Below are 25713 nucleotides of genomic sequence, written 5' to 3' on the forward strand. Positions count from 1 at the left end.
TATATAATTTTAAAATTAATACAATTTATTAAAATAATAATTATTGAAAATATAAAATTTTGCCTTTAAATATTTTAATAAATTAGTGTTATTTTGTAATAATTTTTAAATATGTGATTATTTATAAAAAAGAAGTTAATTTTTTGAAGAAAGTTTATGTAAATAATAAATTAATATTATTGATAAAAATAATTAGTATTTATATAATAAAATAATTAACAAGCATTAGAATGGTTAGAAAAAACTTTTTTATTAAAGAAAAAATTATTTTTTTAACAAACTTAAATTTAATTATTTATATTAAGTTAATTATATTTTTTAATTTTTTAAATAATATGATTATTAAATTTATTTGTAAATATATTTATGTAATTATTAAATTGATATATTTATTTATAAATAAATTAAATATTTATATAAGTAATTATTTAAAAAAAATTAGAAAAATAAAATGAGTTTATTTAATAGTATTGAATATTAATTTTAATAAATAAAATATAATGAAAAATTCGTAAATGAATATCATGAATTAATAACAAATAAAAAATAAATTGATAACTAATATTTCATAAAACTTTAACCAAATAAAGTCTTTAACCAAATAAAACTTTAAACAATGTTGGTGTACACTTTGTTTGCAATATACTAAAAATAAACTTTAACCAAATAAATTACAATGTTGATTAATTTTCCTTTGCTTATAAAAACAAATTACAAATAAAATTTCTTAAAATAGCATAAGATTTTAATTAATTTATCACGTCGAATTCATAAAATTTCATAAAATAGCATAAGATTTTAATTAGTTTATTAACATTGCTTAAACTCATAAAACTTTAAAATTCTTTTAGATGACGATTGATAAGTCTTGGATTTCTTGGAGAAAACGCGGTAAAGAATATTGGGAGTGTCTACAAGTATTTTTGGCGATGGCTTCAAATTATAAAAATTCTGATGGGAAAATTAGATGTCCTTGTGTTAAATGCTTAAATACTCGATTTGAGCCTTTAAACATTGTGGAAGCGCATATATTTGATTGGGGTTTTGATCATGGTTATCAAAAGTGGATTTACCACGGGGAGTCAGAAACAGAAGTTGTTGCACGGACGGAAGTTGTTGAGCATATTGTAGATGATGAAGATGACGAGATGATTCCCATTGTTGAAGATTTCATTCGACCAACAACTGAAGATGTTCAACGCAATTCTGATTCTTTTCAATATTACGACGAGTTATTTGAAGAGATTGAAGCTGAATTGTATCCTGGATGCCATTGGATTTCTTCACTTAACTTTCTAGCAAAGTTATTGCATTTGAAAGTTCGTGGAAAAATTCCTATCGGCGTATTTGATGAATTATTAAAATTATTGAATCTTGCTTTTCCGAAAGGAAATAAAATTCCATCGACGTACTATGAGGCTAAAAGGAGACTAAAAAAATTAGGTTTAGGCTATGAGTCTATTCATGTGTGCGAGCATGATTGTTGCTTGTTTTATAAAGAGCATGCCACTAAAGATGCTTGTCCAATTTGTGGAACTAGTCGATGGATTACTTCAACAAAAGCTAATGGAAAAAGGGTGCCACGTAAGGTGTTGCGCTATTTTCCATTGACACCTCGGTTGAAAAGATTATATGCTTCAAGACATACTCCAAAACACATGGTATGGCATCATACTGGAAAATCAAAGGATGAACGAGTGATGCGTCACCCGGTTGATGGGATTGCTTGGAAGGACTTTGATGCTAAACATCCTGATTTTGCCAGTGAACCTAGAAATGTGCGCTTAGGTTTAGCTGTTGATGGCTTTAATCCATTTGGCAACATGAGCCTAGCATATAGTATGTGGCCTGTCGTGTTAGCAAACTATAATCTTCCACCTTGGATGTGCATGAAAGACAATAATTTCATGTTGGCCCTACTAATTCCTGGACCAAAATCACCAGGAAAAGACATGGATGTTTTTCTAAGACCATTGGTGGATGAGCTGAAAGAGTTGTGGGTTGATGGAGTTGATACGAGAGATTGTAGGACAAACACTGTGTTCAAGTTGCGTGCAGCCCTTTTATGGACTATTAATGATTTTCCTGCTCGAAGTAGTTTGTCTGGATGGAGTGGTCAAGGATACAAAGCTTGTCCAACATGTAACGAAGACACTTCTTCGATACGAGTGATTGGTAAGACGTCATATGTAGGTCACAGAAGATTCTTGCCCAGTAACCATCGATTTAGAAGGGACACCAACTTTGATGGAGAAATTGAAAGAAGACATCCACCAAGACGTTTTACTTGTGAGGAAATTCTCGAACAAGTAAACAAACTTGTGCCACAAGTTCCTGGAAAACATGACCAATTTGGTGGTGTAAAACGCAGACGAGTTGCAGAAGATCAAAATTGGAGGAAAAAAAGTATCTTTTATGAGCTTGAGTATTGGTGGACAAATACTTTGAAACACAATATTGATGTGATGCATGTGGAGAAGAATGTGTGTGACAGTCTGTTGAGCACAATCTTGGACAACGATAAATCAAAGGACACAACTAACGCAAGACATGATTTGAAGAAATTAGGAATAAGGGAATGGATGTGGATTTATGAAGATGATAATGGCAAGTTAATGAAGCCACACGCCTATACGTCCTCAAAGCTGATGAAAAATTAAAATTTTGTCAATTTATCAAGGACGTGAAGTTTCCTGATGGATTTTGCTCAAATTTGAAGAAGAAAGTGAACAATGATTTATCAAATGTTCTTGGATTGAAGTCTCACGATTGTCATGTAATTATACAAAGATTATTGGCAATTGGTGTTCGTAAGTTTGCTTAGAGGTAGACATTGGAAAATAGTCGGGAATGTAAACCACCGGCAAATTTGGGACATTGAGCAGGATGAAGATGATTAAGATGTTGTACATGATTTAAGCTTCTCAAATTTTCAATTGACTATGGATCTAGGAGAGTTAATTTTGCAACCTTCTGAAGTGGCGACAATAATTGATACTGCACAAAATTTGAATGTAAATCAGGCTGATGAAAATGATGTGGATGGTGACATTGATAACGTAATAGATGACGAAGGTGACGAGTTGCTAATTGATTGATGTGAAGACGATATTGTTTCTGAAAATGATGAGTGTGATAGTGACTATTAGTTTGCATATGTATTAATTTGTTTGTAATAATATTATAAGTGATGAATTTGATGATGTTAATTGTATTTCAAACTATAACTATTTTTGGTAATCTATATTAATACTAATTTAGTCATACAACTTTGCTTTTAAAGAGTCATAATGTCAGCCGATGTAGCTTCTTCTCACGGGGGAGACGGTGGAGGTTTAGATCCACCTGATCCTAGTAGGGTACCCTCAGCCTGCGAGGCAGCACCACCGCCCAAAAGAAAAGGTCGTGGTCGTGCTACTAATATACCACTAGAGGCTCGCAGACGTGCGAATGAGGGGCCATTGCCGCTTATACTTGATCCTGCAACAGGAAAAGTAGTTGGCGGGGAGAACCAAGCTTTCATCCGGCAGGTGGGTTTTGAAGTTAGCACATTATTGCCGGGGAACTACTTGGACTTTTGTGAGGTACCTCAACATCACAAGGACCAAGTTGTGCAGAGAATGAAGGTAATAAATTGATGGACATAATAAATTTTATTCATGTATAATTAAGCTAAGTAATAATTTAATTCTTCAAATGTAGTACTTTTATGATATCGATGGTCACGCTGAACCCGAAAAAGTGATGAGGACTCTTTACCATGAGATGGGCAAAAGATACTCAGAAAGAAAAAACATTAGGCATACTTTCTTCCAAAAATATTATGAGGGGAACCCAGATAATCTTGAGGCGGCACTCAATGCTCCTCCTGAGCACTATGTAACAAGAGAGCATTGGAAAGAGATTATTGATTTGTTTTTGAGCCCAAAATTTATAGCGCGTTCCAATCAAAACAAGCAAAACAGAAAACAAATGAAGTACCCCTCAACTCAAGGCACAAAATCAATGGCAGCTCAGCGTCATGAATTTGTAAGTAGACTTCAAATAATTCATTTATTGAAATAATAATTTTTACAGAATCTAACACTGATAACATTACAGAAGGAGCCCGAAAAATATGTTATACCAACTTGGAGAGACAGTCATCTGAGGAAGGATAAAACTTGGGTCAACGATGCTGCTAAAGAGAAATTTGTGAGTTACACTAATATTTCATTATTTTTCTTAAAATTATTATATAATTGATTATTTAACAATTTTTATTTATGTTCAGGAGCAACTCACTCGTGAAATGGAGGAAGAGATGGCGAGAAGTAGGCTTCAAAGCCAATATGGCAGTGATTCTGGAACTTCGGAGGTCCCGTCTGACATCCAATTCAAGGTCATGGGCAAGGTCATGGGTGACAGGAGTGACTACATTCGAGGAGTCGGTTACAACATAGCAAAGAAGGGGAAAAGATCAACAACATTATCTAGCTCTTCGAGCCAAAGTCAAACTCAATCTCAAGCTGGGTCTACTATTTCTCAAGATGTTGGTATTATGGCTGAGATGTTTCAGAGATTGCGTGAACGCTTTCCACCGGGACAGGACACATTTGATCTGTATGACCCGCGATTTGACAGATTCCTCCAACAATATCTACCTACACAACCTCAGGGTAGTGCAACATGTCCAAGGCCGCAACAACAACCTTTACAGCAGACTCAGCAATCTCCTAATGTGCAAGGAAGTGCCTCCCAATCTCCTCTTATTCCAAACATGTTTGGACGCTCCTCCCAGTCTCCTCCATTTTTCTACTCTGATTTTTTTGGAGGATCACAGTCCCAACAGCCGATGTTTGGCCAATTTGGGAGTTCATCTCAGCAGCCGATGTTTTTCGGGGGTCCAATGCAGCAAACTTCTCCGGGTCAATTTTTCGGTTCACAAAATCCATACTTTTTCCCGGGTTAGTTTCAGCAACAATCCCCGAACTTCTCGCCACAACAATCTCCAAATATTTCACAACAGCAACAATCTCCGAATTTACCACAACAACGACAAACTCGGCCATTTGCGGAGCTTTTATCTTCCCAACAACCATATTACCCATCACTGCCAGTATCGCAAGTTCAGGACAATGCACCAAATCCTGATATTAACTTAAACGCTACTGGCTCAAATTTCGAAGATGATTTGTTTGATCAAGACAATAATAATTAGTTCATCTTAATTTTAATTATGTGTGGATTTATTTAAGTTTTTAATTATGTTTGGATTTCTTTAAGTTTTAAATAATGTATGGATGATAATAATTAATTTTTAAGTTTTAAATAATATATAAATGATAATTATGTGTGGATTTGTTAGTTTTTATTTAGTATTTATTAATAATATAAATTTAAAAAGAAAATTAATTAATTAAATACAAGAAAAAACGTTATTTATTATTAATATTGATTTATTTTTTATTTTTTTTAAAAAAACATTATTACAGGCGGACCCCCGCCGGTAATAATGAGACAGCAGCATGTCAGTGGACGGGCCTACACCGGCGGACCCCGCCGCTAATTGTCCGCTGGTATTAGTCATTAATAGCGACGGGGTATTACCGGCGGAGCAATACCGGCGGACCCCGCCGCTAAAACTTATTACCAACGGATTTATCAATTATTACCAGCGGACCCCTCCGCCCCTAAAAACGTTAATTGTTGTAGTGGTCGTCCCAATTTTTTAAAGGGTAACTTAATAAATTTAAATATTTTTTTCAATTCGATTCTTATGTTTTTTTTTTATAAAAAATAATATTTTTTAAAATTAAAATAGAAGTTGTCTTTTCATATTCTTCATGTAACCAGTGTACCTATTTTTCTTTTACTATTTTATTGTTCTCTTAATTGATATAATTTCAGGTATAATATGTGCATTCTCATTTTAGGTTTTTTTTTATCTCTCTTATTTTTTCTTTGCATTCCTTTTCTATATACACCTCCTCCATCTTCTTTTTCCTCTTATTTTTCTTCTTCTTCTTAGTGAATCGTAGCTGGCTTTTTTTCTTCTTCTTGCCCAGCGTCGACATTGTTCTGAGAGGTTATCGGCTGCAACTCATTCTATTTTGGATTGTGTTCTGATTTTGAGGTGCTCGTGTTATTATTACTTTTTTTTTATTATTTTTTTTTAATAGCTAAGGTGAATAGTTGGTTTTGCGGTATTTTTAGTCGGTCGAGGGTTAGTTGATTGATGATTTTATTTGAACCTTTTTTCTTTGACATTGGTATTCGTGAAAAGAGTTCTTTTGTTGTATATAAATATATATATGTATATGTATATGTATATTATTGCATTTAGGTTTTTTTTACAAAAAAAAAAAATAGTGTTATAAGAGAGAGAGAGAGAGAGAGAGAGAGAGAGAGAGAGAGAGAGAGAGAGAGAGAGAGATCATGTATTGGAACGAGGGCTTACAATATTTTTTCGATTGCTTTGAATTTGATCTTTATTTGTAATATCTTACTGAGTACCCATACGAATATATGATTTGATTGTTTCGTGGGCTTAGAAAGTCTTTTAGTATTTCAGTTCATATGCTTGACGAGTTTGAGAATGGGTATAGCGAAGTAGTGAGATTGAAACGTAATATTAATATGTGATAGCGTAGTGATATTGGGGATCAGTATCAATGTAGAATATACTACTACAATGAATCTCAAGCTCGTTTGACCTAATAATAAAAAAAAATCTAAACAGTTAGAGTTAAAGGATAAGAAGATAGTGACAGAAATTGTGTGTGTGTGTTTTCTTTTTCTTTTTGTATTTTGTGTGTGTGTGTATTTTTTTAGCATATAAAAACTGGTTCTTACTAAATATGTAAATATTGGAGATAACATTGATCAACTAAAATTATTATAGTTCGCATTAAGGAATAAGCATGACGAACTAGAGCATGTATTGTGTTGTATTTTTGTAGAAACTAAATTTAATGTTATCTTTTTGATTAATTACGCTTATGGTGTTTGATAAAACTAGTTTCAATACTTTATTTTGATTTATTATTTTAATGTGTTTTGTCTTTTCTTTCAAAGCTAAGATGGTACTATAATACGCTTATTTATCATAATCTTTTATTATTTTTTTATATAATTTTATGACAATTCAATCAATTTAAGTGTCGTTTAATGATTTGAAACTACATGATAAAAACTTTTATATTGTTTCAAGTAATTAGTTATTATGTGTTAGTTTTTAATTTATTTATTTTATGAAAATAGTTTCTTCTTGTTTGATTTTTAATTAGTTTTTTAACTGGTTTCTAAAATTTAATTTTATAAATTATTTGTTAAGAATTTATGTATAGTATATGAATTGTTTTTAAGTAACTGGTTTTTGTTGACATTACAAATCAATTCAAAATTACTTTGCATAATCGATTTTTTCATGTTAGATATTTAATTGGTTTTTTACTTTGTGAAAAAACAATTGACATTTATATCTCAGACCTTTAAATTAATTTTTTAAATAATGTTTTTTAATTTAATTTAATAAATTATTTATATATATTATTAGATAATTAATTTTTGTATCTCAATTTTATTTATTCTTTATTTTATTGAATAACTCATTTTTATGTCTTAATTATTTTTATTGTTTAAGTGTCTTTAGGTAACATGTGTTTAATAGTTTTTTTTTGTTGATGTGTTTAATAGTTGGTTAGTTGTTTTATGTAACTGAGTTTTAATTGTTTTTTATTATTTTAGGAAACTGGCTTCACAGGGTTCATAAGTTCGAAATTAGTTTCTCATGTAGGTTCTGTGATGGGGTTACCCTATTTTATGATGTTATTCTATACTTTTTATTTTAAGTTTCTTTTTATTATTTTGTTTTTAGGTTAAAAATTAGTTTTCACACTTATATTTTGTTTTTAGATTATTGTTGTGCATTGTGTATTTTTTTTATTATATTTGTGAGCATTTCTTTTCTATTTAGTTAAGGGCATTTTACAATTTTGTATACATTATTTTAATTAATTACAAAATATGTGCAAAAAAACTTATTACCATTTTCTCATACATTTTTATATATAATTAAAAAAAAATTTCAATTTTTTTATTAATATATATATAGTAATAATTATTGATTATTATATATATGGTAATATTAACTATATTTATTTTTATGTTTACAATTATAATAAACATACCAATAATATAAAATATTTTATATATGTGTTTATTTTATTTTTTCTATTAATTAAACATACTAATTTAATAAACAAAATAATAATATTATTATATCACTCTATGCGTGTTATGTTTATTTTTTAGTAATTTTTTAGAAAATAAATAATATATATAAAAAAAAATTGTTTATCTTTATCTTATTCTTTGTTTATTGTGTCATGTTTATTTTTTTCTAATTAAATAATTTTTGGAGTTTATAAAGTTATGTTTATTTATTTTTTTTTTTTGATGTAAAAATTATACTTCAATATAAAAATTAGAAAATAATTAATATATAGAAACAATAGAAAGAAAATATACTTATTTTTGTATAGTATAAATTGGCTATGTCTATTTTTATGTTTACAATTATAATAAACATACTAATAGTATAAAATACTTTATACATATATATGTTTATTTTATTTTTTTATTTATTAAACATACTAATTTAATAAACAAAATAATAATATTCACATATGTTTATTATATCACTCTATGTGTCATGTTTATTTTTAGTAATTTTAAGTATTTATTTATATTTATTTACATTAATGTTTATAATTTTGATATTGTATTTTATTAAAAAAAAATCTTATTAAATTATAATAATTCATACTAAAATAGATAAACATTTATTTTTTAATAAAAAAAAATATTTAACTTGTTTATTTTTATAAAATTGTTTAATTAATTTTACGAAATTGTTTATTTTGAGTTTTAATAAACATAGTTTTTATTTAATGATTAAAATGTATGGTTTCATGTAATAAGTTTTTAAAATGTATAAGTTTTTAAAATAATTTTTTTTTGCACATTTTTTGTAATTATGTTATTTTTGTTGTACATTTATGAAAAAAGCCCTTTAGTTAACTGATAAAACTGGTTTTTATTATTTTCATTGTATATTATTTATGTTTTGTTTTCATAATCTTGACTGTTGTTGTGTGATGAAACTAAGTTTTGTTTGGTTTCATAATACTCATTGTGGTTGTATGATGAAATAGTTTCGATTTATTTTTTTATGTTTTTGTTCAAATGGAATCTAATTCCTCTAGTAAAAATACAATGGAAGATGTTGCTAAAGATTTCAACTGATGACTCTAAGAAGAAACTTCCTTCATATCAAGAAGAAAAAAAAAAGTAAATTGATCCAAGTTTTAAGGATTCATATTTGGTACATTGTTGTTTTCTTTTTGAAGTATGTTCATTTTTTTTAATTTATCTTCTCATAGTTTTATTGGTGTATATTTGCATGAAACTATTTTTTTAGGTGTCTTGTATCAGTTTAACTTCTCAGTTGTTTATTTATAGTTTTTGAAACTTGTTTTTCTAATAGGAAGCTGGTTTTTTATGTGTCTTATTTATGTTCAATGTCTTAGTTAGTCGTACTAAATAACTGGTTTCCATGTTTAAAAGTTAGTTTTTTTTTAAATATAATGGAGGTTTAAGTTTTTTTTAGTTATTTTAAGAAATTGGTTTCATTGTTCAGATTTCTAATTAGCTAATAACTGTAATTGATTTCTGTGAGACAGATTCCAACGTCTAACTCCGGTGGCGACTCTAGCATCAAACTCCGGTGACGATGATAATTCTGACGACTTTTTGGTAACTTTTTCTGGGGACGATGCCAATTTCAGAGAATTTTCCAAATGCATTAGTAACTTCATTGACTTTCTATGTAACACCCTGATACTTAGGCGCGCTATAGTGATTTTCTAATTAATGTGTCACCTTTGCTAATCAAAGGGTTTTCTCAGAAAGTATATCAAATTAAATTTAATTTAAAACTATTAAACTTTATAAATATATATACATAATTACATAAATCGGAATCTCGTGTTTGAACTTTTACAATCTATATCCAAATACTTTGACAACCTTGTCGCACAGTGACTATAAAATACAGCCCAAGATGTCTTGAGACCGAACACTCCAGGTCACACCATCTCGACATATACAATCATCATCTGAGCTCAGAACTCACACTTATTCAGCCTTCGCCTTTCCTTTACCTACACACGAAAGTAGCATCTGTGAGTCAACAGACTCAGTAAGAAAAACATGTAACATAAAATATATTACCGACTTGTATCTAGCCACCTATACACCTATCCACAAGACTTATCAGATAAGTAAGAACATTCTTAACATTTGGTACTATTGTCCATGATATCAGTCGCTACCAGCACTATGATTGCACTGCAAGCCAAGTATTATGTTTATACCGTGATGATAGCATCAATAATACCCAAAAGTACAATTAGCCATAATATCACTCTTAACAAGTACTATACCTATACTGCCGACCTAGTACTATACTCATACTGCTATGATAGCGCCAATTAATACTTTCTAAAATTGAATGTCAGTCAAACCTAATACTATGCTCGTACTACTGACCCGACACGATGGTTGTGCCGCTATAATATCAATTCATAACTTTATGCAATTACATACATACACATATTCATATATATAATATGTTCTATACTAATCTTATCTCGTTTCCTGATTCAAGTGTGTCGGTCAACCTGAATAGAAATTCACGCGTTGAACGGAGGCCATTGTTGGGAATATTTTACTAGGATCTAGATTTACTAACAAGTATGTTGAACTAACATCCTAAATATAAATTCTCTAAAATAATAAAATAAACACATAAGGGTTAAGAAAATCTTACATTGATTGCAGTGGAATAATATGACTCCTTCAGTTCAAGATCTCTAGCCCTTGATTCCTTTCTGTAGTAGAGCATTATCAAGATCTGAACCTGGATTTCTTTCTCTCCTTCGGGTTTGGTTACCACCGTCTTAATCACTATGATTGAGTACTTGACTTGCTATGTGTGGGCACAACACTCATTCACTCAAGGTTTTGAATTGTGGAAGAACAATAAAGGAGGTGAAATAACTAAGCAAGGAACTCTCTCAATAACTAGTTGTCTGATATAGAAAACTAGGTTTGATTTGGTTGAAGGCATCAAGTGGATGAGTGAGAGTATCATGTTCCTTTTATAGTGTTTCAACTAGAGCTTAGGGTTGAATTATATGGATTCAAAAAGAATAAAATATTGGGCAAAAATTAACTTCATGGCCGTACACTTAATGGACCAATTTCTAGTTAGATTTTTGCCACTTTATTTCAACCACTTATTCATCTTTTCAATAAGACCGTATTTTCTAATTCAATCATATAAATGCTAAAACTATTTATTTAATAATTATAATTAATTATCAAATAAAATTGTCATTTATGTAATTTATTAATTAGACCATACAAAGTCTCTTAATTAATAAATTTACCCCAAAATCTCTTTTCTTCAGAATTAAGCCCTTGCTTAGTGAAAATTCATAAATAAGACATAGTCTAATTTTAAAATTATAATTGATTAATTAAAATTAATTAACTGAGTCTGCAAGCGGTATTCTCTCAACTAGTGAGGGGACCATGGGCCTATATAACCGAGCTTTCAATAAGTAGATCTAGAATTCACCATGTAAATTCTCAACTTATTAATTCTACCTTGCGCCACTATATATTTGGAATTGAATAGCACTCTCAATTATACAGAATTCTCTATATGTACCACGATATAGATACGTTATGATTATCCACTGTTACAATCCTAATAGTCAAGGATCCTCCATAGATGATCTACACTGAATAAGGACATATTTATCGTTCTACCCTTCAATGTATTTTATCCTTAAAACACTTAGCAACCTATAAATGATATTTCAGTAAACTAATATAATTACTGAAATGAGATCTCAATCATTTATCTCTATTCGGCCAAGCTCGAAGGAAATCATCGTTTTACTTCTAAATACCTATAGAAGCTATAGATTCCATATCTATGATTAGCGCTCCCACTCAATTGAACTACCATGTTCCCAAGATATAAGTATCCACCAGAACCAAAAGTTAGCTTCCACGAACAACTCAAAGAACATAAATAATATAACTAAGCTGAACCTAACCATATCAAGATTAAGATCCATAGACCTAAGATCAACCATTGGTATTGACTTAGAAAGATATAATGGTAAGTTTATGATAGATTATCTAAGATCAATATCAGTCTCTTCCAGTGATTTCTGATCTTTATTATTTAGTAAATCTGATTATATTAAAATGAGTATTATTTGGGGTACAAAACCCAACAGTCCTATGTCACAATGTAAAACTGGTAAGTGTTTACTCTAGAACACTTCTCTAAAATCCGAATAGAAACAAAGATTTTCCACCAATCTACCTACGTATTTTGGCCCTAAAAACAAACTCATGCTATAGAGCTTCTCAAGAGCTTTAAAACGGTATGTAGAACATCTAAAACGGACACCCGAGTGAAAAGTTATGGCTAAAATACTAAAGGTTATCTTCTCAGTAAACCCTGCTTGGAAGCCTCACAAATGCGGAAGCTCACCTTTGGGGAAGCTTACCTTCAGGGAAGCTAACCTTTGGGGAAGCCAACCTTCAAGGAACTAATCTTTGAGGAAGCTAACCTTCAGGGAAGCTAACCATCAGGGAAGCTACCTTTCAGGGAAGCTAACCTTCGGGGAAGCCAACCTTTAGGGAAGCTAACCTTTAGGGAAGCTAACCTTCGGGGAAGCCAAAATTGGGCAGCAAGGGCTCAAAAATTTCTATTTTCAGGCCCCCAAAGCTCACTCCTACCAGAACCAAAAGCTACTAAACTTTCCAAAATAGCAATTTGGGGTAATCTAAACATAACCCACAACTCAAAAGCATCTAAAACAACATGCAATAAAATTCAATATGGATGAGAAAAGCTTGAGTTCTCAGAACCCAAACTTCTTCAAATCTGTTACAGCTACTAATACTTCCAAAAACAAGCCATAAACAACTAAACCCCCAAATTCCTAAAAATTACAAAAGAGAACCAAGCTTAAAACTTCAAAAACAACAAGGAATAAAGTATCTAGGGCTTACCTTTTATCTTGGCTTAAGGTTTTCTCCTCAAATCCTAGCTAAAAATGACTTGAATGTGGAAGCTCGTGAATTAAGTTATTTTGACATGATCAATCATATGCAATAAATTGTCAAATAATTTTACTAAAATTTGTTGAAGAACCAGAAGATTGTTCTCACTATTAATTAATAAGGCTTTAAAGAAGAATGTGCATATATTTTGCACATAAAAAAAATGAAACTATATTTTCATATTTTTAATTTTTAAAAAAAATATATGTAGTATTTCATTTAGTTTCTCTTTTATATTTGTTTATAAGATAAAATTATATTTTTATTGATACTTAGTTTTCTAATATACTTTATTTATTTATCTAGAAAATAAATATATATTAAATTATTTTGAAGAAAATATTTAAATTATATTTCTTTAACAATCTTGAGTCATTGTTAGATTTTTATTGCATTGTTTCTTATCGATGTGATAAGATCATATAATTATGCATTTGCAAAATTTATAAATTTATATATTTTTAATTATACAAGTATGACTCATTCTTAGAAATGAATTAAGTTTATAATTGTTGAACCTGAACATGAAGTTCAATGTTATGTAGTATATATGGGTATAAACAAATATTAATTCATTGTGATACATTGAAATCCCTACAGGTGTATGAATATCATTAGATATCACAATTTTTAAAAATTCTCTCGATCAAAGGGAGAGAAGTAGTTGGGATCGATGATGATTTTTAAAAAATAATCCTTGCACAAAGTATATAATAACGATATAGCTCAAAATGATATATACCAACTACAAATCAATATTATTCAAAGTTGAGATAGAATGAGTTGAAAACGCCTGAAGCGTAAATGAACAATGTAAAAATTATTAATAAATGTTCATTTGATTTGTCTTGAAGTTGTTAAATCTAAAAGAACTCATGGAGATACCTTAATGTTATAAAGTATTGATAGTTTAAAAATAATAATCGTAATGAAAACGATACTCTAGAAGAGACTCCCAAGAGAAGTTAGACATAACATATTTGATCATAATTGAATCCCTGAAGTAGTTTTGTATAGGTACCTATATATGATATACATATTTGAAAATATGTAATTTAAAGAGATCTCTATAAGTTACGTCAATATGGGAAGAAATTATCATATAATGAAATTTGTGTTGTTAATAGATGTTGAATATTTTCATATGCAATAAACTAATATGAGATAGCAAGGATTATGATATTAGATTTGTCGAGAATTATCGACTTACATTTAATTTTTGGCCAAAATATTATGGCGCAGTCCAGGCAAGTTTACTCGTATAAAGTGAAGTAAGACCTGTAGGGTGTGCAAATAAATATTTTTAATGAGAAATTTACATATATGTATTTGTACAAAATGAATTGTTGTACAAAATTTGCATAGACATGAGATTGATTGAGACGAGGCTTAAATATTGAGAAAATATAATCTTTATTTGATTATAGCTTGGAATATATTTTATGAGGATTTATAAGAGTCACATAAATGTTGCAACAAAAAGTTTATTTATATGGAGCTCCTAATATAGTGAGAATTTGAAAGCCTTATCTAAACATTCTAGAAGAATTTAATACATGTCTTAAGTGATATAAATTCAAAGTCGCACGTACTATATGACAAAGATCTTTGTATGAAATAAAGACATGTAAGTAAATTACTATTTGAAAAACATGTATGGTTATCTATGCAATATAAATTCGTAAATTATACGTTGTGATAGACTCTTAAAGAGTTTTTGATTATATTATAAATGATTGAAGAACAAACTTTTATTTCTTTCTGTATATTGAGAAATATGAAATGTATGTAGTTTGTTCATTAGTAGAGAAGTCCTGAAGTACTTCATATGCATCAAAAATTATAGATAAATGATCATTTGATATGGAAATTAAGATCATACAACAAGATGAAATAAATATATGGTCTTGAAGTACTATCATTCTCGCAAATCAAAATTTATATTATCCTTAATGTGTTATGTTCATATCTACTTAAAATTTTAAACTTCAGTATGAACAAAGTTGTAAGCACACATGAATGATTCAATAAGTTGGATAAATACTGATATTCTGAGATATATATATATATATGATCATAAATAATATACAGTGATATTTTAAAAGTGATAACAATAATCTTATGAGATATATTATCACCAAAATAATTGTGGATCATATGTGCATGAGGGGGAGACATATTCATGTTGCACTCGGAACCTGGATCTCTTTCTCTCCTTCCTTTGATGCTGATTATCCTTCTTGTTATTTGGAATCTCCTACAGTCTTACACACTATGATTGAGATACCACTTGATGTCTGTGGGCACTCACTCATTCACTCAAGGTTCGAAAAAACAATTGAAGAGGAAAAGAGATGAAGAAGTGGCGGCTAGGGTAAATAGAAAGAGGCTCAGTTTTCATCTGACAAAAGTTAAGTGTGAATGAGAGCCATCACTATCTATTTATAGGTAACCACCTAGGTTTAGGTTAGAATTATTTGGCATTAAAATAATTGAAAAATAAATAGTAAAATCACACTAAGTGACCGGCCCTAGAATGGATAATGGGCCCACTTTGTAATTTTGCCATTTTGTCATTTTTTCCATCCCATTTTCTCAAAAACGCCAATTTTCCAATTTAACCATTTAAATGCCAATTCTAATTATTTAATAACTAAAAATTAATTATTAAATAATATTGTCATTTAATATATTTATTAATTAGACATATAAAGTCTCTTAATTAATAAATAAACCTAGAATCTCTTTTCTTTACAATTTCGCCCTTGCTTAGTGAAAATGCATAAACTAGACATAGTCTAACTTTAGAATTATAATTGATTAATCAAAATCAATTAACTGAGTCTTACAAGAATTATGGTCTCAACTAGTATGGGGATCATGGGTCTATATATCCGAGCTCCCAATAAGCAGATCAAGAATTTATATCTTAAATTCACTGACTTATTAATTCTTCGTTGAATCCACGCATAGAACTTAGAATTGCACTCTCAGTATATAGAACGCTCTATATGTTCCACCATATAGACACATCATTAGTTATCCATTGTTATAATCCTAATTTGATCAATGATCCTCTATATAGATAATCTACACAGTAAAGGGATTAGATTACCATAACACCCTACAATGTGTTTTATCCTTAAAACACTTAACCCCGTATAAATGATATTTCAGCTAAGTGAAATGAGTACTCCATCATTTATTTTTCGTTTGGTCAAGCTCGAAGGAAATCATCCTTTACTTTCTATTTGTCAGATAGAAGTTATAGATTCCATATTTATGTTAGCGCTCCCACTCAATTGCACTATCATGTTCCCAGATGTACGTATCACCCTGACCCAAAAGTAGGCTTAACTAACAAATCAAAGAACATGTATAATACTCTTGAGATCGAACCTAAACATATCAGGATTAAGATCATTTGATCTATGATCAACAGGTGCCATTGAATTGAATAGATATTACGGTAAATTTTAATACATCTAATCAAAGTTCAATATCGGCCCCTTCCGATGTATACTCCATACATCTGATACTGGTAAACTTTGCTAATGCCCTGCAAAGGACATACTACTTATCCAAGGTGTAAGAATACCAATCGCTGATTATACCATGCCAGTCTAAATCCAGTGTTCTGACAAATCAGGAAATAAACTTCGAACATATAATCAAGATTATATTCCACTGTGCTGATAACACTATAATCATTAACAAATTCATATGTTCTGGACTTAAATAGAATTCATACATTATATACATATAATCATGAAATAAATCATGTGAACCATGCAACATAAAATATTATTTCTGATCTTTATTAACTAATAAATCTGATTATATTGAGATGAGTTTTATTTAGGGCATAAAACCCAACAAACTCCCACTTGCACTAATATAAAACAAAATGTGCATTTCAAATAATCTCAACACCTTGATATACAAATCAAGTGTAGTAGTAGTATACTCCTCGTAACGGGATCTGACAGGTTGAATTCAACACAACCTTTTCTCCACCATTACTCTTCCTTAATCACAAAATCCTTGATAATGTGAAATTCCTCTCTATATGTCTACTCTCTGGGGATACTGGATTCTATACTTTTGGCAACTACTTTTTGGTTATCAAGAAATAACACTAGTAGTTAAGACAAGTTGGAACGGTGCCACAAATGTACGTATAGAACTTTCCTTAGACTGAATAAGTACCTTTCTTGCCACTTTAACATTCAGTCTCTTCTGGTAGACTAAGAAACTTCAGATAGGTTTTTACACTTCTCCAAAATCACTACTCCACCCCCATAGTAATCACCATCTTATCAGCAGACTTACTAGCACAAAAGCAAGTCTAGAAATCTGATGTGGTGTAGTCTAAGAGTTTTAAACAAACCCTTATTGACTAACATATAGTTCCTCTTCTTAATCTTAAGATTTACTTGATTGTCTTCCAATGTTCCTTTCCTGGATTAATCTGATACCTACTCATTACTCCCACTCAACAGCAGGTTTCTGGTCTAAGGCATACTAAAGCATATCTGAGACCTCTCACTGTTGATTTAAAGAATTCTTTCATGGCCTTATCTTTTCTGGAATAGTTGAGACTCTTCCTTAGATAAATAAAATCTATGCCTAGAAGTCGAGAAGCTTCTATAGATTGCCATTAGAAAGAAAATGCTTCAGCATCTTACTAAAGTAAGTAGCTTACATTAGAGTAAGTAATTACTAGGTATACCACAAGCCATAGGTTTAGATAAACTCAAACCTATACTACTAGGAACAGGAAGTCTTGTTAAGTCCATTGAATAGAATTATACACGAAAATTTCCTTTCTTGTCCTTATAATAGAAAACTTTAGGTTATTCCATGTGAATGGATCAAAGCATAGTTCTATTGGCTTTTCTTCTTAGTTTCTTATCTTGACAATCCATTACTTGTTTAAACTCACAATGGATTTTAATCACTAGTGTCTTCCAAGTCATAAGAAGGTGAGTTCCTAGAAACTCTCCCACTATGACAAGGTACCGTGAATTATGTCTAAGAAAACTAAATGGTATTGACCTCTTCGGTTGTGTCAAGACAACAGAGGCAGTGGGATCATCATATGTAAAATAAGATGATAGAACACTTATGGAATCAAAAGAAATATCTCCTTTATTTGCTACTTTATTTTCAGACTTAGTCATTTTCTTAGAAAAGTAGTATTTGTTTAAACAAACACTTTCTTATCTAATGACTATGGGATGGTCCACCCCTAATCACTTAGAATAGCTAACAAACATGCAAACCATGGTTAACAGTTCTAGCTTTTCTTAAGATTTTGATTAGGTCATCCATGAATCTAGTAATGGTTTACACTAAGTACACAACCATTGCATCATTCTGAAATTTTCCTTTTACTAGGGTATTACCTTAGAAGGACTTAGGCAATGACTAATAACTAATCATCAATATGCAAATCAAATTTCTAAGGAGTTAAGTTTGGATATAATTCAAAATCAATTTAATGATCTTTGAACTGCATATCTACTAACTATTTCTCCACCCTTATCAGTTCGTAAGATCTTTAACCACTTACCGTAATGGTTTTTCACCATTGCTAGAAATTCATGAAATTTTTCAAACATTTCAAATTTCTTTTCCATAAGGTAAAATCTAGACTGATCGTTTTAACAATACAACGAAAAACTCATATCCACCCCTGAATGTACATCCATCTGCAAATGGGATGAACTACTTTCAGTGGATGTAGGCATATTAACTCTTTGCAGAGATTGATCTTGTCAAAACCACTATGAACAAGATATAAATACCATAGATTAAAAAAATTTGTGGTTGTGTCTTTTTGATGACTTAGGTTTAGCTACTTTAAAGAGTTCTTAGAATAGTGCAAGTGGATCCTGTTCACAGAATACTAAACTCATATTCCTTACTAACATACAGTTTGAATCCATTGAGAGAAAATGGTTATTAAACACTTGTGAAAGTGTAACTGTATTGTAAAAAAATATTTATTTGGAATCTAAAATTTAAAGTCAAAGACTTAAATTTATACCAAATATAATGAGTAATTCTTTCTTGGACCACCACTACTAATTTAACTCTAAGTCTTATTTGCCCATACAAGTAGGAGATTTCTAGGATTGAGGATTTATATCAATTCGGGATAGAATTTCGAGAATATAATCAAATGCGTCATTAAATTTCTTAAGAGAAAATAGAATGACATGAAATGATTTATAGACCATTCATCCAATGATATGTTATTCAGCTAATTCGAAATGAATAAGCTAAGAGGAATTAGAATAATTTCGTATTTGAATAAGAATCCAACGATGCTGCAATTAGCGAGAGTCGAAGTAATCTTATTTATACAATCTTCTTGTTTCATATTGTAAATACTAATCTAAGGTGTCATCAATTGATGAACAGCTAGATGTTGCACTTACAATATTTATCTTTCAATATCTAACACTATTATGTTTGTCTAATGGTGAAAATCCATTAGGGATTTATCTCATTAGAAAAACAAACCAACTTAGACCAACCATGAAGATTCAAAATTAAACTACAATTTAATAGCAGAAAATAACATGGTTCAATATAAATTCATACACAATTCAGAAATCATTAAACACATAGCAAGTAGGAATGACAAGTGAAAATACTAAAACATACAATCCTATATAATTTCCAAGGTCTTCAACAAACTGATATCAGTGTCCCGTTTAGGCGAGAGTCAAAGCTACCATCCATTGAATAGAGTTCTCAGCTCATCTAAAATGATAAACATTCAAGCAACCTTTTATTCGATCAAGATTGGAATCCAGCGTTGTCCAGTTTAGGCGAGAGTCAAGGCTATTCTATCTTATGAGCTTCCACTATTGTTTCATATTTTGTAAGTCAAATACAGTCGCCACCATTAGGGTGATCAATACCATATAAAACACTTACAAATATACTTATCTTTCGAGATTAAACGGTGCTAACTTGCTAATGAACGTTCCTCCATTAGGGAGGATTACTCACTAAAACAAAAGCTATGTAAAACCAACAATGGAGATCAAATGTCCTAATAATAAAGCTCATTATTTAAAGTGTATTTTCTTCTAATATTTATTTTAATCAATTTATTTTAGATATATATTTATTTAATTAAAATTTTCAATTTAGAATGAAAAATTCTAAATATAAATTTTAATTTAATATTTATAAATTTTACTTAGATGGATATGAAAATAACATGAATTATTTCCATCTTAGTAATAATTTCCAATAAATATTTAGAAAAATATTCAATTTAAGTTATTTCAAAATTAATTTAAATTAATTTACAACTCAAATTTAATTTTCTATAAATATATATGGCATTTCGAAAAAAAATTGAAGTATTTAAGAATACAATTTTCGAAATTGCTTGTTAAAATAAAATAAAAATAAATCCTGGAAAAAATTATTCTAATTTTATATTGGCCCAAAATTAATTAATAAAATTAATTTACAACAAAAACATAATTTTCCTATTTAATTAAATATTATAAAAAAATTTCAAATATTTAAGTATCATGATGAAAATCAACTTAAATATTAATTTTCTATTTAATTAAATACACTAGAAAAATACTTCAAGCAAAATAGATAATATATATCTAGATTTTCTTTGACTAATTAATTCAATTTCTAATTATAATATATTTTAATTCATTTATTTTTAATAGATTTTCTTTGACTAATTAATTCAATTTCTAATTATAATATATTTTAATTCATTTATTTTTAATTAATCATTAAATGAAAAAATCATTGATTTAAGTTGGTCCAAAATAAAAATAAATAATTTTCAACTTTAATCTATTTTTCAAATAAAATTCGAAATTTCTGCATTTAAGAAATGCAATTTCGAAATTGTGGGAAAAAAATTAATAAAATAAAATAAAATATATTTTGAAAATTATACAAAATTAATTTATTCTGAAATAAGATTTCAAACTTAAAATAATTTTCAATTTTAATTAAATAACATGAAAATAATAATATTTAAGTATCATGATGAAAATCAACTTAAATATTTAAATTTTTAATTTAATTAAATGTATTAAATTCAAGAAATAAATAATTAAGTATAGAGAAAACTTAATTATTAATTCTAATTTAATACTAGGAAAAATATACTTAACTTAGATTGTATCAAAATTAATTATTAAAAAATTAATTTCACAATCTATGATATTTTCCTAATTAAATATTAGAAATATAATTAGTATTAGAAATAACTATCTAGAATATATATCATCAACTAAGTGTTTTTCTAAAATTAACTTTAAATATAAAATGAAAAATTAAATTTCATATATTTTAAAAGTTAATTATGTTGCTAATTCAATTTTAATTAGGTTAGACTAATATAATTAACCTAATACAATTATTTAAATAAGGCAAATGGGCCTTCACAGTTGGGGTAGTTCATGTGAGAGGGAGTTGGGTTCAGTATGTCGTACCCACTTCTATTGGCCCCCAACTCTCACACAAGGCCCAAAAGAGAGGAATTTAACCTTTAAATAAACAATTGTTATTCATTGAATAAGCCCAAATCTAATTGGGCCTAAATAAATTTACTTATGTCAAAATTTATTTTAGCAACCTAGTCCATTTACTTAGTAAAACTTAAATAGGCTTCCTATATGCATCTAAGCCCAATAGCAAACATATAGGCTCACACAGGTCAAAATGATTTGGATGGGCCCTATCATGTTACTAGGTTTACACAGATGAAAGAAATAACAAAAATTACATGTTACAAATTATTTATAAGATCTATTGACAATTGGACTATGATTAAAATCAGATCATTGGATCTGTCAACAAGTTAATCATAGCAATTTAGATCAAATAAATATTAAGTTTGTAAAAAAAAATTGTATTTTAATATATAAACAAACAATACAAACAAATAACTGATCTAGAATATCTGGAAAGTAAGCTCAAATATCTCAATTTTAAAATTTAAAATAAAATTAAATTTTAAAATAAATATCTTAACTAGAATTCAAATTTAGGTTGTTAGAGAATATTTGAAAAAATTCAAAATTCAACAAACTCCTAAATTTCTTAAATTCTAACAAAAACTCAAAAAATATCTAACCAATTTTTCAAATATCAAGTTTATTCAAAATTTAAATTTATTTAAAATTTCTAATAAGATAATATAATAAAATATCTTGAATTTTAAATTTAGATATTTTATTATTATATTCTAAGTCTTATAATTTAATAAATTTAAATATTACATAAATAAACTAATTAAAAAATAAGATATTTTATATGGTTAGAATATTTTTAAAAAAAATAATAAGTTTGAAAAAATTATGGTTTGAAACCCTAAAATATCTATTCAAACTAAACTAACCAAATTTTGAAATCATCATGTTATTTTTGGCAAAATATAATTTTAATAAAAAATATATATATATAATAAGATAAAATGTTAAACCTAACATATTCCTAATCTTATAATTTTAATTAATAAATATATTTCTAAAAATAACAAATTTGAAAAAAAATATATGATATGGTTAGCAAACTTTGAAATTTGAACAAGATTATTTTAAAAGATAATATTTTAATATCAAAGTAAGATCATAAAAAATAATATCTGATCTTATAATTAAAATAAATAAAATAATCTAAAATTTTAAAATGAACCATAAGGCTCCTTCGTGAGAAATCAAATTTTCAAAATTCAAAGCCTACTAATATCAGAAATTAATTTTAATTAATTAAAAGAATAATAAAAATTAATTTTATTCTGACAATTAGATTTTTGATTGAAAATTCAGATTCTACACAAAATTCTACCAAAAATTGGCTTTTGTTTTAATGAAAAACGATTTTTTAATCAAAAGTTATGAAGAAAACAAGTTTGGTGCACAAGGGTATGCATTGCATACTCATGCGCGAGCGGAATGGCCCATTTGACCGAGCATCAAGGCTGCATGCAGCCTATCTGACCGAGGGACATGGGCGGAATGGGGCAAGCTTCGGACACGCTAGTTGTCTGAAGCGAATTTTGTCCGAGCGAGCCGCACCTGTCCTCATGCGCGCGCGTGTGCATCCCGAAACTAGATATTTTCATTCAAATTCAAAAAATCATAACTAATTCATAAAAAATCCAAATTAGGTTCTGTAAAAGCCTAAATTTATTAATTTTTCGTCTACTTTCCAGAAATAATGATTCTAGATCAAAAAAAATATTTCAGTAACATATATTGTGATTTCTAAACTATCATCAAATAAGCACAGAAACCACATGAAACCATCCAAATCAATGCATATCATCGTTTTAATTCATATTTGATGAAAGTAAATCATTACCATGGCTCTTAGGCTAGTTGTTGGAAATATTTTACCAGAATCTAGATTTACTACCATGTATGTTTCATTAACATCTTAATATGAATTCTAAAACAATGAAATAAACACATAAGGGTTTAAGGAAACCTTACATTGGGTGCAGCGGAATATAATGACTCCTTCCGTTCAGATCTCTAGCCCTTGATTCCTTTCTGTAGCAGAGCATCACCAAGATCTGAACCTGGATCTCTTTCTCTCCTTCCTTTGATGCTGATTCTCCTTCTTGTTGTTTGGAATCTCCTACAGTCTTACACACTATGATTGAGATACCACTTGATGTGTGTGGGCACTCACTCATTCACTCAAGGTTCGAAAAAAAAAATTGAAGAGGAAAAGAGAAGAAGAAGTGGCGGCTAGGGTAAATAGAAAGAGACTCATTTTTCATCTCACAAAAGTTAAGTGTGAATGAGAGCCATCACTATCTATTTATAGGTAACCACCTACGTTTAGGTTAGAATTATTTGGCATTAAAATAATAGAAAAATAAATAGTAAAATCACACTAAGTAACCGGCCATAGAATGGATAATGGGCTCACTTTGCAATTTTGCCATTTTGTCATTTTTCCATCCCATTTTCTCAAAAACGTCAATTTTCTAATTTAACCATTTAAATGCCAATTCTAATTATTTAATAACTAAAAATTAATTATTAAATAATATTGTCATTTAATATATTTATTAATTAGACATATAAAGTCTCTTAATTAATAAATAAACCTAGAATCTCTTTTCTTTACAATTTCGCCCTTGCTTAGTGAAAATTCATAAACTAGACATAGTCTAACTTTAGAATTATAATTGATTAATCAAAATCAATTAACTGAGTCTTACAAGCAGTATGGTCTCAACTAGTATGGGGACCATGGGTCTATATATCCGAGCTTCCAATAAGCAGATCAAGAATTTATATCTTAAATTCACAAACTTATTAATTCTTCGTTGAATCCACGCATAGAACTTAGAATTGCACTCTCAGTATATAGAACGCTCTATATGTTCTGCCATATAGACACATCATTAGTTATCCATTGTTATAATCCTAATTTGATCAATGATCCTCTATATAGATAATCTACACTGTAAAGGGATTAGATTACCGTAACACCCTACAATGTATTTTATCCTTAAAACACTTAACCCCGTATAAATGATATTTCAGCTAAGTGAAATGAGTACTCTATCATTTATTTTTCGTTTGGTCAAGCTCGAAGGAAATCATCCTTTACTTTCTATTTGTCAGATAGAAGTTATAGATTCCATATTTATGTTAGCGCTCCCACTCAATTGCACTATCATGTTCCTAAAATGTACATATCACCCTGACTCAAAAGTAGGCTTAACTAACAAATCAAAGAACATGTATAATACTCTTGAGATCGAACCTAAACATATCAGGATTAAGATCATTTGATCTATGATCAACAGGTGACATTGAATTGAATAGATATTACGGTAAATTTTAATATATCTAATCAAAGTTCAATATCTGCCCCTTCCAATGTATACTCCATACATCCGATACTGGTAAACTTTGCCAATGCCCTGGAAAGGACATACCACTTATCCAAGGTGTAAGAATACCAATCGCTGATTTTACCATGCCAGTCTAAATCCAGAGTTCTGACAAATCAAGGAATAAACTTTCGAACATATAATCAAGATTATATTCCACTGTGCTGACAACACTATAATCATTAACAAATTCATATGTTTTGGACTTAAATAGAATTCATACATTATATACATATAATCATGAAATAAATCATGTGAACCATGCAACATAAAATGTTATTTCTGATCTTTATTAACTAATAAACTTGATTATATTGAGATGAGTTTTATTTAGGGCATAAAACCCAACAAATACTACTTACATCGCTCAACTAAGAGGAGTGTACATTGAAGGAGATAGAATTAAAACACATTTCACCAAATTCTTCTTTATACATTTCAAGAGAATGTATTTTGGTGTCTAACATATTCAATTAATTGTCAATCTTGCAGACTTATTCACAAAATTATTACCTGTATCAACATTTGAGAAGACAACAGACAAGATCGAATTTCGTCGATAAGAAGATCTCTACGAATGCCTAAATGAGGGAAAGTTA

At 29.1% G+C, this 25713-nt stretch overlaps 1 protein-coding gene across 1 annotated transcript; it reads left to right on the forward strand.

Moving 5' to 3' along the window:
* Nucleotides 1-851: 851 nt before the first annotated feature.
* LOC133031425 (uncharacterized) lies at nucleotides 852-2660 on the forward strand. Its single transcript, XM_061104920.1, has one exon. The coding sequence runs from the start codon at nucleotides 852-854 to the stop codon at nucleotides 2658-2660; it is 1809 nt and encodes a 602-aa protein (XP_060960903.1).
* Nucleotides 2661-25713: the final 23053 nt, after the last annotated feature.

The sequence above is a fragment of the Cannabis sativa genome, chromosome 9 (genome assembly GCF_029168945.1).
Source record: "Cannabis sativa cultivar Pink pepper isolate KNU-18-1 chromosome 9, ASM2916894v1, whole genome shotgun sequence".
NCBI lineage: Eukaryota > Viridiplantae > Streptophyta > Magnoliopsida > Rosales > Cannabaceae > Cannabis > Cannabis sativa.